This window comes from Pagrus major, chromosome 14, assembly GCF_040436345.1.
Source record: "Pagrus major chromosome 14, Pma_NU_1.0".
Classification (NCBI taxonomy): Eukaryota; Metazoa; Chordata; class Actinopteri; order Spariformes; family Sparidae; genus Pagrus; species Pagrus major.
In genome coordinates, this window is record NC_133228.1 from 8,638,810 (window position 1) to 8,656,743 (window position 17,934).

At 44.4% G+C, this 17,934-nt stretch overlaps 1 protein-coding gene across 1 annotated transcript in view; it reads right to left on the bottom strand.

The window, feature by feature from the left end:
• Positions 1-17,934, bottom strand: part of sox5 (SRY-box transcription factor 5) — an 82,485-nt gene that overhangs the window by 39,896 nt on the left and 24,655 nt on the right. The window contains 3 exon segments of the mRNA XM_073480853.1: positions 1,521-1,589; positions 2,931-3,103; positions 8,290-8,376. Of these exon segments, the coding sequence (XP_073336954.1) occupies positions 1,521-1,589; positions 2,931-3,103; positions 8,290-8,376 (329 nt within the window).

The following is a 17,934-nucleotide window of genomic DNA, read 5'->3' on the forward strand; positions in this document are numbered from 1 at the left end:
CTTGTTTGGGAAAAGGTTGCAAAGTCATGGGAAAAGGGAGCTTTGTCTCGGCGGGGTCGTGAGGGAGTGAATCATGAGCGGACGTGTTTATAGCTTAACACACACAGCTGCGGAAAACACACACACACATGCACGCACATATGCACAGATGAAGAAATGGACGCTCTAGAATGCACAGAGAAATCCTCAGAAACAAACATGTGCGCTCTCTTATTTTTTTGTCAAAGACACAAAACCCGAACAATTCAGAATTAAACTTGCACAAAGCAAATAAACACAGCTGCTTTACACAGAATCGGGGACACACATAGACACACGTCCCACACACATGCTATCACAAGGTCTCTTATCACACAAACTGTGTATGGCTAACCTCTCGGGGGGAAAGGGAATGTGTGTGTGTGTGTGTGTGTGTGTGTGTGTGTGTGTGTGTGTGTGTGTGTGTGTGTGTGTGTGTGTGTGTGTGTGTGTGTGTTCCCTCTTGGACAGGGTGTCTCTTTATGATACAAAGCCCGGCTTTCTCAGCTCAAAATTCAGTGTCATCTGCTTTTACAAAGGCCTGGGCTATTCGTTCCAAGCCACCTGGACCAACATAGAGGCTCCAGTGTAGCACCCAAAAGGACAATACTTCCATTTTTAAGTGTTACATACATACCCACCCATTTTCTTAGGAGCTGAAGACAGAGATTCACATTCAGAGGGACTTAGTTGATTTACTTTGCTGATTTTTTTTTTTCTATACAAGATTATTCACTTCTGTCTACAATCTGCATGATTAGATTTGTTTAAATCTTGTTCATAACAAATAGGCTCCAAATAAGAAGTAAACTAAGTTTGCATTTCCTAGTATTTTCTTGTGAAGGGAATTCCTCTAGTGGATGCCAATGTGATCAGGAGAAAAATGTGCGTTCCATCTGGTGGCTAATAACGATGTCCGTTAGCTATCATGTAGTCGCCATGGTACACATTTTAGAGGGTGTAATTTGACCTTATTCTAACATTTGATTGGCTACATTTCAATCCATGGAAAAGATTAACCTTGTTGTTATCTGGATTTGTAAATGTTTTTGTTGCTTAACTGAGCCCATCTACTGTTCTGTCTGTGAAAACGCCTTCACAATCACTGAAATACACAATGGATTAAACATAAAAAAGTATACTTCACTGAAAGTTTGATGTGATTTATATAATAAAGACTTAAACCATACATACTGTACGAGCCAGCACCTGACTTCTGATTTTTGCAAGCAGGCTGACCACTTTAAAGTGATTACATAGGTTTTGTGTGTGTTTGTGTTTCTGTGTTAGAGGAGGAAGAGCTACTATAAGCGACGCTGATTCGGGCCCCAAATGCTGATGGCTGAGCAAAGAACAGCTGCAACAATCACAATCACAAAATTGTGGGCCTTGCAGACACACATCAAGTCACATTCACACACACACAGACACATGTACAGTTTGAAAGATACATACACATGGATGGACACACACACACACATACACACGCAAACTGGCCTCACCTGGATTTGCTGCTGCAGGAGGTTGATTTTGTGTTGCTGCTGCAGAAGCTGCTGCTGTTGCCGGGCAATCTGAGGGACAGAGCGCACCACAACACATTATTAGAATGTATATGCAGTATCTGTGTGTGCACATGTGCATGCGTGTGTTTTGGTGTGTGTGCAGGGCCTGTGGGAGATGCGACACATCTGCAGGTCTCCCAGGCCCCAGTTGCACGACAGAGGGTCGATGCCCTGGTATGAAATATTAAAGGGCTCATCTCATCTGGACTCAGCTCACAGCCAAACGGACTACAGAGTCACACTGACACACTTTGTATTTCCAAGTCCATCAGCTATAATGCTTTATTCTAATCAACAATAGATATTTTGTCACTTTGACACATTTATTTACTCTGTTTTGTTGTTTCTAATGTAATTTCATTCTGTTTTGTAAACTAGCACTTCTTTTGGAGTTATTCTGACTTTTTCTACATGAAAGCAACAACTTTAAGTCTTAAAAATAATTAACTTCTGCACAGAAACACTCCAGTGGCTCATAGAGTGGAATGGAAAAACAAGAATACAGTATCCACGTACAGTACATTCAAATACAGCCAGACTCTGCATACTGGTGCAGGAGCAGCCAAGGGCACTGTCAGGCACTGTATTTGTCACAGGTGATTTGTCCTCACAGACGTGTGTGTGTAGTTCTCTTTTTAGCTCTCCAGAAGCTAAAAAGCACAACAAAGAGGGAAACCCTTCTCTATGCAAATACATGGCAGACATTCGCCTGGGAGCCAGTGTGTGTGTGTGTGTGTGTGTGTGTGTGTGTGTGTGTGTGTGTGTGTGTGTGTGTGTGTGTGTGTGTGTAAATGCATGTGTATGGCTCCGCTACATCCGCTCTAACACTACATACCCTCAGCTCATTCCTGTGCAATGTCCCTGTGTTCATGCTGCCAATGGCGCATGTCTCTAGCTGTGTGAACACTGTACAGTATGAGATGTGTGTGTGTGTGATATCCTGTGTGATTTGTTGCTCTTCAAACACACGTCAGTGCCCACCTTCTGTTGTAAACCTTAAAATGTGAGTGAGGGTTCATGGTGACCATTAGTGATGTTTATGTTTGTGTGCATTTAACTGTGATTCTAAATCAGTATCCAAACATGTGCCTTTGCTTACCGTTTCCTCTTTACTACAGTACTGTGAAGTTTATCTTTTGAAATATGGTGGATAAGAATAAAGATATCTTCAGATGAGGAGAAAGTCTTAAAAGGTGCTGATCTGAGATATACCAAATACTTCAGGTGATTCATTTTGAATTTAAAGCCAGACGTAATGTCAAGTTAGGATGGATTTTCTTCTTTGCAGCGTACACATACAGTACAAAGCATTTACAAATGAAGCCCTTAACATGCAGCGTGCTCCTCTACCTGGTCCTGCTGCTGCTTGGCCAGCTCCATCTGCTGCCTCTGCTTCTCCATCTGCGAGGCAGCCAGCTTCTTCTGCTCCTCATGGGCCGCCAGGAGCTGCTCCCTCAGGCTGCTCAACTGGCCAATCATGCCCATGAGCTGGCGCTCTTTCTCCGCCAGGCTGTCTGGGGTACCTATGGTAAAAGAGAGAGATGGGAGGGGAGGAAGAGGGGTCAAAGGTGAGATGGTAGCACTTTGAAGAAGATTGTAAGACTCGGTTGAGGTTACGCTCTGAAACGCCATCATTTAAAAGGAATGTTTGGTTTTGTTTAGGCTAAAAACAAATGTTTGATTGTTCATCCATAATTTGTAAACAATTAACTTCATATTTTATTTTTATTTTTCCTTTTGTGTATACAGCAACCTCCAGGCGTTCTGGCTGTTGACAAATACATGAATAATATTACTGCATGCAACAGTGTTATGAGCCATTTATTACATGTTTATATAGTGGTTATAAATGATAAAGAAGACGAGGTAAAAAAAATTATACAAAATCTAAAACTGGGATGTCATGCTGAGTTCTTCTTTGTGAGTTTTTCATGGCTATCCGGAGGCCAGAAAGGATTGTGGGGGTGAGGTTAAAGGTCAGAGGCATGAAGGAGAGGAAAGGAGGAGGAAGAAACAACAAAGTGGTGTAAAGCTATCCACGGCTTGTTGGCCAAGCTAAAATATGTCTGGTTAGGGGGTTTAGACGGTAGGAGGGGGCACGTCAACGGAAGGTGCATTTGGTGAAGTGCGTATGTGTGCCGCAGAGTTGTAAAACCAGATGTTGACTTATTTTCCTGGGCGCAGAAGGCCAGCAATGATCACTCAAGCCACATTCATCACTGCCTTTATTGCCTTATTGAAATCATGAAAATAAATCTGGCTGAGGAAACATTTGTAAACAGTCAAAATGTGGAGGCAAAACAAATGGACAATCTGAGCCAGATTCATATGTTTAACAAACAAAATAAATCTTCAGCCAGGTTTGAAAATTTACATTTCTTACTAAAACTTCCAGTAAAATATAAAAGGATTTGATTGGCACTGAATTGTGGGTAAATTTGGAGATTGGTCTATCAAGCTGTACTTTGTGTGTGTGTGAAAGAAAGAGAGGAAAAATAAGAGAAAAAGAGAGAAGGAGAGTGTGTCTGGTCTGTGTTTACCCTGCAGTCAGCCAACCTCCTGCTCACATTTAGCATGGCCTGACCTCTGACCTCTCAGATCCTGACATACCAGCTCCATTACATACACGCACGCACACACACAATTACACATACACACTTTCACACAAGACCTAAATCATTCAACAGGATGTAGTTAGAGAGAGGCACATTGAGGCACAATCAGTACGAGTGTGTGTGCCCATGTCTGGTCATATGTACCAATGTTTGCCTACATGCCTTCAGTGTCTGTGTGTGTGTGTGTGTGTGTGCGTGCGTGCGTGTGACGTGCATGTGTGGAACAGCACAATCCCCCATTGTTCTTCAGCTGCTACCTTTAACAGGGCCACATTCCTGCGCCAGTCAAACCAGATGAGGAAGAGAAGAGGAGAAAGAGAGGGAAAGAAAGAGAGACGCAACAGGGGATGAAAGGGGGAGTTGGGAGAAGGGATGTAGGGAGTGAAGGCTAGGGCTGCTGACCTGGCCTTTGACTGCTCGGGAAGGTGAGAGCCATCCATTTGTCCTCCCTGTTGGTGGCAACCTCCTTGCCCCCCTGTCCCCCCCGCCTCCACTGCCCACCGACACCCCTCCTCCTCCCTCACTTCCCTCCGCACTCCATCCATCCGCCAACAATGAACAATAAAGGCAACTGTCGGGAGCACTGGCCGCTGGAAAAATAAACACGCCGCTGTCCTAACTCACAGACCCACCTTTGTAGAGCCAGAAATGTGTGTGTGTGTGCGTGCTTGTGTGTGTGTATAGCCAAAGCTGACCAAGACAAGAAAGAGCCTTGTGTTAAAAACGTTAGGCCGTTCAAATGGGGGGTGAAGAGGTGGGGAGGAAGGGGGCAAGGGGGAGAGAAGAAGGATAAGGGGGGTTGCAAAGGTGAAACGATTGATCAAAGGAGTCTTTCTTGTAGGGGGTTCTTGTTGGGGTTAACCCCCCTTTACACACACACACACACACACACACACACACATCCATGCACACGCACAAATGCAAACACAGTAAAACTGGGCGCTTCTGTGCAAAACAGTAAGTACGTTGAGGTGGAAGGACATTCCTTTAGTTAGGTGTGTGAAAACGAAGACAGCCTCTCTATTCTTTTTCTACAAGCTGTTCTCAATCCGCTCTCAGCTGTGGATCTTTTATCAGCAAACCAGAGTATTTGCAGAAGACGAAGGAGAATCCAAGAAAACAACACGCTTCCTAACTGAGATGAGTTTACACTCCTACGTGGACCAAGCTGCCTTTTTCCCTCCCATTCAGACTTTGAGAATTTCTGCGGTCGCCCCATAAATCAGCTTGTGTTGGCTTGTTTCCTCAGCTGCTGCAAGGCGGGCGGGTGGATCGATAACTGGTTTCCTCCATCGGTTTACACACATTCCTCCTTAGGCAGATTGCTATGGCCCGCGCTCACCTACAAGCCTGCCGAACCAACACCAATCCTCTCCTTTTCCCTTGCACACACATGCGCGTGGCGTAATTAACCAATTTGTAACAATGTTATACTTGTCACCTCGTTCGCAGGGCTAATTAATGACCCGGCTGCATTGATAACTCCCCCCTGGTAAGGCGGGAGAAGCGGGGATGAGATGGCTGAGCAGGAAGGGAGAGAGAGTGGGGGAGCGGGAAGGACTAAAGAGATAAAACACAGACATGTTGGTGGAGGAGAGAAGATGGTGAAGGAATGATGTGAGGGTTAAGGGTGAAGAAGGAGAGGAAGAAAAGGAAGGGAGACATGCTGCAGGGAGGTATAAGAAGTATAAGAAGTCTATTCAGAAGGATACTTACATTGAGACCTTAACACAATTACTGCAAATAATTGAATAAAGTTAATATTAAGCTGATAAAATTAACGTCTGATTAACACACTGCTTGGTTAACAGTAACCTGATTTTCCACTAACTCAAGTTTACTTGATTTGACTGACTATATGATTTGTAACCCACAGACAATATCTTATTATTGCTGTTTACTGCTTCTCATACTGGAGGGAAATTGTTTAAAAGCTCATGCAGCGCATTGTGGGCAGAAGTTTGAGAAAATGTGAATTAAATGATACAAAGGATATTTTGATTTGATTAAATGGGTGCAGCCATAAAGAATCTTGGGGCTTGGGTTTAAATCTTTCCCTCAGTGTAACATCATGGAGTGCCGAACCAAGCTGATACTGTATATAGGGCTGTCGTACAGTGTGTAAAGACAGATGAGGGGCAATTCAAAAGGAAAATCAAGAGTTTATGAGATCACTCTTTCTTGTCACTCTCTGATAGATCTGATAGGAATGACACTATATACTGTGGGGATATTTATTATAGTCCTGTGAGTTCCATACTTTTGTGTGTATGTGTGTGTTGCTATGTGAACCGCATGGGGCCCTTTACCGATGTTGCTTCTCAATAAGGCTGACGGAGCGGGAGGCAGTGGCTCAAAATCACTTTGTTCCCCTCAAAAAGCTCTTCAATGGAATTCGATGGGGGGAAAAAAGTCAAGGGACAAATGAGAGCAATGTGTGCGCACACAGACACACAGACACACACACCCCGATACATTCAAACTGTTAACACGAACGGGTGCATGAACACTTGACTTTCCATATATTTCTCTTTTTTCCCCACAATCACAGGCACAAGTTCACACTCACAGACACACATTGTTATGTAAGCACCATCTAAATGGACTCAACTGCCATTGGCACACATACTTGCACTACCACTGCACAAGCACACACATGCAAACATACATACTCCTGATATTTCTCCCCAGCTGTTGCTGTGTGGTGCGCCAAGCGGGACGCCCCACACAGAAATGTCAGCACGGCGGGGAGCTGGGAAAAGGGGGTTTGATCAATGGAGCCCCCCTCTCGACGGCCATCCCGCTCCGCAAGGCTCTTTGATTACATATTGCTTTGCTTCCTAATGAAGCTCAATTACTGGAGGAGAACGACAGCTTTGCCCTGGAGTTACAGGGAATAATGGCTTAGACTCTTCCACCACTCTCTCTCGTTTCTCTCTACATCTTTTCTCCCCCTCGTGCTCTCGTTCTGTCTCGGGCTGATTCTTGCTCCTGCATATTCACAGCGCAGCTCTCTTGTTCCGCTTTTTGTTTCACTTCGTGCCCTCTGTCCTGGCCTGTCTGTCTCGCTCTGGGATGTTAAGAAGGGTTGATGTGGATAAAATGGGTGATTAACACCGAGATTAACACAGAGCTGATGGACTGGCGGAGGCGTCATTGACTCTTTGGTCAAACACGAGACGTAGCAAGCAGCTTGGGTCAGTTCATTTGAGTTCAGTTCAACTCAATTCAGTCAATACCAGTTTAGCTCAGTTCAGTTCAACTTAACCTTGAACCAGTTTTTCTTTTAATTTCACTCCCTTTACTTACAGGCTCATGGCCTGGAGGTCTTACCTAGGCATGGCATTTATTGCTATTTTTAGGATAATTTGGGCTCATCATTAATGCCATCAACTAACATGTGAGTGGTTGCATTCATGATCCAGGACAGCGTGCATGATAGGAAAAAGTTTCATGCAAATTGTTTGGGGTTTTTCTCTGTATGTCGGCAGGCTTTCAAGACACCAAATACTGAATGTATTTTATTCGATAGAGGAAAGAGGTAGTATTCTGTGTTCAATGTTGATGGGACATTCTGAGCCTTAGTATTATCAAATTATGTAACCAGAATCATTAAACTACAGATAAACAGAACTACAAATTTTAAGCAACTTATTAAGCAACTTCTCACGTTGATTTCCTCTCACTCATTTCTATCGGGATGACTATGTTTTAGTTTTTTGCTGCTGTTTTTCTCATAATGCTTGATGGAAACAGGAAATAAAATGTTGTTGCACCTGGGCTACACCCGACCCCTGCTTTTTTTTTTTACATATCTGTTTTTATTTGGTGAATCTGCACCATGAAAAGTTACATTAGTTGCCAGCAGTTCGTCAGAACTATCACCATGGACAAAGACAAATACCAAATGGGCATTATCTTTATTTTGATATCAGGGAGAAAGACTTGAAGTTAAAATTAGTCTTTCTTAAAGGTTTTAATGTAGATTTATGGAAGTTTTTCCTCAGAGGTGCATCAATCAAGTTCAAAGGTTTAATTGAGTTTCCTAACAGCTAGATTAAGTTTAGGTCTGTTGTTATTTGGTTGTACCATACCTTTGATTTCTCCGATGTGCCCTGAGCCCATGGCCAAAAGTTTATCCTTCCAGTCCTTTGACAACAGCCTCTCAATGCTGGGGGCCTCTGTTTAAGGGAGGGGGGTGGAGGGGGGTTGCAGAGGAAAGAGAGAGAGAGGGATTCAGTTGGCTGGCCAACATGACAATAAAGCTCATTTAAAGTCCATTTGCTGTAATAAAGGCAGCGGCAGCTCAGCCTAATGGCCGCATCAGCAGGAGAGAGAGGGAGCGAGAGGGAGAGAAAGGTGGAAAGAGAGAAGCTGATAATCGAAAGAGAGGAAATCTGAAGAACAAAAACAAGTGAGCAAAAGGGAGAGAGCGAGAGAGGCAGCGCAAGATAAAGAGAGAGACAAGTGGAGGAGAGAGGGAGAGAAAGAGAGAGGCTTTTTCCCTCTCACCTGCTGCTAGAGAATCATTAGCCCTGTGGGCCCTGAGACAAAGAGGGCCTTAATGCACCCGCCACAATGGACACATTATCAGCTAGCGCTTTGTTTTCAACACACACTCCACAGACCCCTTACACGCACACACACCCCTGCACAAACACACGTGTGCGCACAGACACATACCCGCAGAATTACTAATTGCAATCCTAACTATGGTCACATGTGGATGTACACACACACACACGCACGCACTGTGACTGAAATGAAAATGTCACACAAGAGAGCATACACATGTAGAGAATCAATCCTCAATGTGTGCATGTACACGCACTCATAGACATCACACACACACACACGCATGCACACATACAGACATGCTGCAATCACCCTGTTGACTGTTATTGACGTGGACAAAGGGAAAGAAGGGATATGATCAGACAAAGGAAGACTAGAAAGTGTGAAGCAAGAGGATGACAGAGAGAGGGAGAGAAGGAGGGAGGGAGACAGGGAGAGGGAGTAGTCTATTTACTGGGAGCCATCTGCACTTGGGATGCGAGGCCTTGTGAAGGAAAGAGGTTTTACACTTTGAGTGGGGAGATTAACCCCATCAGCCAACGCAAACACACATACTTGAATGCACAAACACCCACAAAACACACAGACGCATGCATGCACGATGAATGCACTTGAATGAGCTCATATATATATATATAGCTACACACACACATACTCACACAAGTATAAACATTGGCAACTGCTGATGGCAGGCGAAAAGTTTGTTGGTGACTGGATTAATTTTTTTTTCCATAATGACAAGAGTGATTTAAGAAAAAAAAAGTCTTAATCTCACTGGTATGAGACAGCCTGCCTACACACACACACACACACACACACACACACACACACTGGGGCCCAAACACGAGACGCAAGAGAGAGCGAAGTGTCCGGTGCGTTGAGCTGAACAGCTTAGCGCTTTTCTCCGCTAAGTGAGACATTAACGCACACACACACACACACACACACACACACACTCAACAACAAACCAAAGTACTTTAAACATCATCCAAACACAAAAAGCAGTGCTTTCCTAAACGTCTTTCTTTCCTCTTCATCCCTCCATTTTTTCTGTCTGTGATGGAGTGGGGAAACGAGGATGAGGAACCACCTGGAGATTTTTAGGCTTTAAAATGACACACGATCGCGCAAAAACAAGAACGCATGCGAGAGAGTCAAGACATACAAGCTCAGCTCAGACACACACACACACACACAAAGCACTGCAGTGTGTCCTACATACTATTCCTCGGTTTGTGTGTGTTAGTGCATGCGCGCCTACAGCTTCCCCAGAGGCCTGAATCAGGTCCTTTCCTCTGGCTTCAAGACCAGAGCATTCACGCTCCGCTGATTACAATGGGACATTCGCAAACATACACACAAATAGCAGAAGATCAATGTTGAACTTCAGGGCAGTGCACCTCTCTCTCTTTTTTTCTCATCCTTCTCTCTTGCCTTTTTAAATCCCTCTACCTTCCTTAGTCCTTGGACTCTGACTGGTCTGTCCTTGGTTATTTTTTTCTGACACTGCCACTCAGCCAGTTAGTCAGCAAACTGAGTTTCAGCGCTGCATCCCTGATGTGCCCTAGTGCTTTCTGTCCAAAGCCATCGTAGCCTTGAGGGAATAAGTTAGCAGGAGGAGGAGAGACGGAGAATTTGTTGCAAAAACAGGGAGGAGGGAAGAAACATGCGTATAGACGAGGAAAGAGTAGAAGAAAGAGTGTGCTCCTGTGTTTTTATACCCCCCCGTGACAGCTGTCTCACCATCACCCCAACAGGTGCTATTAGCCCCTGGCGCACCCCCCCCCCCTTTTTTCTCTCTACTGTCTCTCACTCTCATCTCTCCCTCCAGCCCCCTCTCCCTCAACAATGACAGAGGCTTTTAAGCCAAAGAGCTTTGACAAGTGAGAGGGAACAACAAATGGCAGTGTCGCCTGTTCTCTTTCCATAGCACTCCCTCTCTGTCTCCATCTCCTAGTTATTATTTTTATTTATTAACAGGGCTGCAGTTATTGTCCCCAGTGACAGGCGGGGGCCACTTTAACTATTAATAAAAAAGCCAAGAGGCTCTTTCATTGTGCGGCGGATGGCAAAAAACAGGAGGAAATGGGCAGGAGGAGAGGAGAGGAGAGGAGAGGAGAGGAGAGGAGAGGAGAGGAGAGGAGAGGAGAGGAGAGGAGAGGAGAGGAGGAGAAGAGTTGCTGTAGCTTTTAGTGAGATGTTGATTGATGTGGTGAACACTATGAAGAATGAACCCACACTGTCACTGTTGCTAAACTACAAACACACACACTCCACAGACAGGACACTAACCCACGCAGACACACACACACGCAAACTCTGTGCATCAGTTAAAAGATGTGTTTGGACATCCTGAAACCTCACAAAAATGTCTGACTCCTGCATTAGCTTCTCATCATGGTTGTTTGGGCATTAGAAGACTTTCAGCTGCCAAGTGCACTTCCTTCTATTCTATATGAATATAAAATGTGGTCACCTTTAGCTGACACTGCACTCACTAACAACTTTTAAGATGCAAATCAATTCTTGACAGTGTTTCCACTTCTCTCATATCCAAGGATTTTTTTGGTTCAGCTGATTTTATATGTCATATTTCAAGAGGTTTTCATAAAATTCCAAACCCAGCAAGCATCTACTACTGCTAATTGAGGCCAAGAATCACATAATAAAAGAGGACAGCACAACACTTTCCATAAAAATCAGAGAAGCTACTCCCTGTTCTTCTGACGTGTGTGTGTGCTTTGTGTGAGGTAAGGAGTCTGGTGCCCACGCAGGGGTGTGGGCCACATATTTGCAGGGTGGGGTGTCAGGAGCTGAGGGCGAGGGAGGATACCCGCCTCCCCCATTTGACAAAAACGAAGGGGTGAGGAAAATGTGCAGAAGAAGGGGAGAGAGGAAGTCAGTGTGAGTCGTACAGGGCGGTGTAGGTGTGTGTGTATTCATGTCAACCCCTTGAAATGCAGTTTTCCCCTTTAGTTGCTTTAAGTTTGGAAAAAAATCATCGCATAAATATTCTTTATCAGCTTGTTCCAAGTCCTTATTAAAGCTTTATGATGTGTACACTGAATGAAAAATTTAAATCCAATATTCCAGATGTTGTGCGCAAGTTTTCTTTTATTTATTTTTTTCCATTTCCTCAAATTTATGGTATCTTTTGGATCAGACCCCTTTTAAAAACCATCATCTTGTTTTGACTGCACGACTGTGAATCCCTCCGTAGTATATTCAAGCGAAAAAAACCACACATTAATTCGTCCGTGGGTGACGTTCCTGTTCCGATCCCGCACAGCTAAGAGAGGGATTCTGGGAAAAGCAGAGGGGGGAAAGCGCTGACAATAACTCTGGAATCGTCGGCTATTATCTTGGCTCATTGGCTCAAACGGAGTCAAGCTGCTGCCCTGCAGCCGAGCCAAAACAACCCTGTCCACCTGCCGAGAGAGGGAGAGAGAGAAAAACCGTGTGCATGTGTGTGTGTTTGTGTGTGTGTGTTAGAGCGAGCCCCCATCCGGCTTTTGGATCCACTGTGAGCTTTTGGTTCAGAAGCTGCTGGAGAGAGGGAGAGAGAGAGAGAGAGAGAGAGAGAGAGAGATGGGAGGAGACTCAACTCCAGTCCAGCTCGCTCCGACCGACCTCACAAACAATACCTCTCTCTCTCTCCCTCTCTCTTACTTTCTATTTTTCACTCAGACGTTTTGCCCTGAGTCACCACAAGCGGCCAGCTCTATTTTTCCTATTATCTCATATTTGTGAAGCCTGGAGACCTTTAGAGGAAAGGGGGGGAGGGGAGGAGGAGGAGGAGGACGAAGAGGGGGGTTTGTGGAAAGAGAGAGAGAGAGAGGGGAGGAAAAGAGAAAGAGAGAGAGAGAGAAAGAGCCCGGACCCTCGGGTGCACAACAAAGGGACCTCTGTGCCAGCGCCAGGCCCAGCCGGGCTCAGAGGAGGGTGGAGGATGAAGGAGGAGAACGAAGACGAGGAGGAGGAGGAGGAGGGCCCACAGGAAAGGGCCCTGGCTTGGGAGCCTTATATCCCGAAAAACAGGCTCCACATTGACTTGGGCCTTGGCAGACGTGGGGAGGCTCCAGCTACTCTCCCCCTCCTTTCCTTCTCCCCCTCCACCCTCCTCCCTCCCAAAACCGAGCAGGGGTCAGCATTGAATAAGCAATTATACAAGCACTGGTGGAGTTTGTCTGAGACCGCCACCCTGAACACTGAAGTATTGAGATGGAAGGAAGGAGTAAGAGCGAGAGACGGAGAGAGAGGAAAGATGTGTGGTGACTTCTGTGGTGGAAACACATTAGCCGGCAGCCATGACGGAGACAAGAAGAGAACGTTTTCATGTGATCTACAGATTAGATTATAACCAGTGACCAACTGTCATGTCAACACCTTTTGCAGGTTACAGTCAAAAAAGACCTGGTTGACTCATCATTTCCTTGAAGTATGCAACAAAATACCAATTGTTTCATTGTAAATAATAGACACTAAGGAGGTCTGTCCACATTTTTCTGAACCATTAATGAAAAAATAACTTTTTCTCCTCAAGCTGGATAAAAGAACAAAAACTGGTGCCTGTTACAGGCTGCAGTTACACCTGCACATCACTCACTCACACTCACTTAGAAATACTCTATTTTTCTTTTAAACTACAGCAAGTATTCATTAATGCAAAACAGAAAAAAGTAGCGTTACTATTTAAATAACATGAGGTAACTTAAGTCTTTCAGTAGTGAAATGTTACAACTTGGACGGACCGGATCTTCTGCATTATGAAGATGTTCAAAGGAACTTCAGAGAAGCAGAATGTGGAATACGACTGCTCACTTATTTACGCCCTCTTGGTGCTGCAGCTTTGCTTTGCAGTTCGGCTGTTCCCTCTCGCACTGACGGCATCAACATACTCCATTACGAAATGATGATGTTGATATTTTGATGATCAATTCATGTCTGGTTGAGCTGGGCCATGTGTCTGGACACATTTTCATTGATTCCTTCTAAAGACGGTCCAATCGTTCCAAAGCGACAGGGGGGTGGGCGTGCCAAGATTATGGGCAGAAAAAAAAAAACAGGGGCAGTACACAACGGCTTGAGAGAAGAGATAGAGACAGGGAGGGAAATGTATCAAAAAGCTTTTTGTCCAAGCCCACCTCGCACCACCACCTCCGCAAGGTTAGCCGCTAACGGTACCAATTACTGGCTTGTTGTTGGGGAGAACAGCGCTTGGCAACAGTTGCGGTGGTGGCCGGGTCTCTGTGTAAACACTTAAACCCCTCTCCTCCTCCTCATCTCCCTCCTTACTCTCTAGCCCCGTCCCAGTGCTCCCTGTCTCCCACTGAAGCAGAGGATGTGCATTTTTATATATATGTCTGTGTGTGTATGTGTGTGTTAGATTCAGTCCCTGGCCGGTCTCAACGTCTACAGTGACTTTCAATTCAGAAGCTGCTCCGACTTTGGTTATTAATAAGCACCCAGACCACTAGGCAGGCTGGGGGGACACATACTGATACACACACATACTGAAAGTATTTGGCACACACACAGAGCGTGACATCAGCTTCTGAGAATTTAAAGACTGTTATTCACCTTGCAAAGTAAGTTAAGTTTTTGGGTGAAGCGACAAGGGACATATGGTCCTCCCCTAAAGTACTGTGACAATCACAGACGCGTCTCTAAACACATTTTGAGGCGACACACCTGTTAACAGAAAACACACATGCACACGCACATAATATGACTTGCCAAAACACCTAAAGACTTACGGGGGAGAGGGCTTTATTTTTGTCTATTTTTAAGTGAGATGAAGTTTGAGGGAAAAAAAGCTTAAAAAAAGAACAAATTTTCCTTTCATGTAAATGTGAGGAAAAAATATACAGAAGCACAACAGATGTAGCGGGACATTTTTTCTCATTCCAATATGAGGGTATGTATGGACATATAGCAACATGTTATCATTAAATGTGACGTTCTAAGAATAGGCCACAGCGCATAAAGTGAAAATTTACAAGGGTGTCAGTCAACAATTTAATAAATTGAAAATCCATTTATCTGAATACAGAGTTCTGCCCTTCACTCCACTGCCTTTCCCTAACAGATGGTGTTGTGGGTGCTTATGTCCAATTTGATTTGAACCAAACCCTCAGCCAATTTTTACACTGGCATGAAATCTCAGCGAGCCAGATCCACACACTGGCAGTCAGAAATAGCAGCGGAGAGGGCGCGACATTGTGAAAGAACGATGAAGGGCAAAATCTGGAGCGACATTCGAGAAAGTCGCAGAAAAACTTTCCTTGTTGTCTCGTTTCGCTTGTGTGCTGTTTTTTTTCCCTTCCTTTTTCTCTCCCTCCTCTGCATGTTGTTTTTGTGCCGAGCTGGAGAAATTAGCGATGCTATCTTAATGCCGTGTTTTTGCGGGAGACAGAGAAACGTTCCTTTCACACACACAGACACACACACTCGCGCCATTTTCCCAATTGCCTCTGTGACCTCCATTATCATTAAATGGTGTTTGATAGCATCTAGACATTTGAATCCGCTGTGAACTAATTCAGGCTTGGGCCCTGATAGCCGCTGCCACTGCACCTTATTAGGGACAAGCTATGGGACTGAACACAGATCCCATTTTCATTTTACGACCTCATACTTCACAGGCTGAAGAGACCGAGTGTCAACTGCGGTACTGATAACCACCAAATACTGCCTGCTAATTGCTTGGTTAACAAACAGCGCCTCATGAGGGACTTTTGAATAGATAATAGAGGTTCACATGCAACAATGGGTCAGGCTGTATTTAAAACTCAATGTATTCACTGAGGATCCTTTGAAAAGCTGCTCTGACAAGTATATTGTATCCAGCTGCTGCTGTCAGGTGAAAACCTTGTATGTCTTGAATGCAAACCTTTCAGAAGGAAAGAAAAGTCAGTGCCTTTTTTACATGATCTGATTTATTTTGAGACCGTTTCATAAACCAAAGAGGTCAAAGAGTTTTCTCAACCAATAGAAATGTACGATTTTATCTAACAACTAAACCATGAAAATTACTTAAATGAGATTTTCAGCAAGAATTTCTGAGTTATGCGCGGATACAAATGAAATTTAAACTCTTCAAGTCTAAACTCTCAAGGAAAAATGTGATTTAATCAGTGACCTGTGAATCAACCAATCAGACAAGCTGAAAAAAACAAAAAGCATGTCTGCAAATTCTACTTTCTCAAACTGATGTCAGAGTGAGGAGAGGGTTAAACAGTTGGGGCCGGCACTCTCTTAATGCATGCACATCTCTCCCTGTCAAAAGCATCCTGTTGAAGTAGGCCAAGGCATGTGTATTGGTGTGTAACTGTGTGTGCGTATGTGTGTCGTACACACTGGCTCGGGCTGCTGTAATGGAAAATGACACTTGCAATCTGTCTCGTGGCAATAACCCCTCTTCAGTGCTCTTGTCTCCACTCCATGCTCGTGCACATGCACAGGCGCGCACGTTTCGTGTCTCTTGTCATCGCAGCAGCCCCCCGGGCCATCCTTGTCACTGCACAGCTTTATTGCATCACTTTAACGTGACAACAAAAGAAGACATTGTGCATTGGGTCTGCCGCGTATAGGAGGGGAATGGACCCACGCATTAACTCTGCGAGAGACAGACTGAGAACACACACACACGTTTGCAACGTTTTCTCTTGTGAGTCGTGACATTTTTCGTCTGCCTGTCAAAGCAATGACAGAGAGACAGACAGAACAGCAAGACACTCCTGACACACTAATGTTGCTTTGCATGTTGGAAGCCTATTCAAACAAGGCTGAGCTGTGACTTTAACCTCCCCTGCGCTTGCGTGTGTTGGTGCATGTGAGACTGATGGGTAAAGACTGTTATTTCTGATGCTATCATAGTTTTGGCCCAGTGTTGGTTCTTTGATTGACAGTTGGCTTGGCTTTGAGTGGCTTTGCTTTGCCGGACGGCGGAGGCGGGACCCGCCTATTCCAGTTAACGCGGACGCTGTTGACAAGCACAAACAGACGCACACGCACACACTTCTCCCTCTGTTTATGCGTCTGTTTGAGTCTTGATATTCGTCTCTGGCTCTTTTTGTCTTTCTTCTCTATGTGTGAATGTTTGTTCCATCTGTGCGTCGATCGGCCCGAGACAGAGCGCCTTGTAAAGTCTTAAGAATAGCCCACATTGTCCTGTGTGCTGCTCAAAGATAGGGCGACAGACATGTGAGAACCATTAGACCAATGGCAACAACAGTCCCAACAGCACTGGAATGCTCTGCTGACTAGTGTGTGTGTGTGTGTATGAGTGTGTGCGCGCCTGTGAATGTTTGTGTGCCTGACCTGTTGGAGTCTTACGAGTCATTGTGCTCCAATTATTCCCTCACGTCTCTCCCTGTAATTCTTTTCTTCCTCCCTTATTTTCATGGCAAGATCACATCGTTTTCACGCGAAGAAAAAAAAAAGTTTGATTGGTTGATGAGATTTGCTTCTTCAGTAATGGCTGATGCTGCGCGTTAGGTCACATTTAGATCATTTAGCCATCTGGACGGCTAGAACACATAAATTAAAAGATGGTGAAAGGAAACACTGTAGTGACAGTGAACTGATATTTTTGCTCTTAAATTCCACTTTTTAAAAACTGTACATCAATGAAAATAACCACCACTATTTGATAGAAACAGTATTAAAGGGACACTCTACAATTTAACACATGAAGATCAGGTCACTTGTCAGACCACACAGTCTGTTAAAACAGTTCTATAATGTCTTCTGTAGCTCTAGAGGGACCTTTCAAAAGTTTGAAAAATAACCCTGATGATGTCAGCAGGGTTATCTTGACTTGGGCTTAAAACTTCAAAAAGAGAGCCAGCATTACAAACGGGAGGTGTGTGGTTTCAAAGAAGTGAGCATTGAGGAGCATGGGAGTGCATTGTTGCACTATGAGAATGTAGGATCGGGATATCTGAGACACTGCTGTTTCAATTTGAACCACATTTTTAAAAATCCCTTGTTAACACTTGTGAGAGAACTTTATGGGCACGCAATACTCATTTGTTAGAGAACCTGTTAAATTAACTGATTTTACATTCAATAATGGCACTCGTGTGAACATTTGACATTTAAGTGCCCTGGCCAACATGACAATTAATGGTCCTTTTGAGTTTTCTGAGGTTGATTTTAAA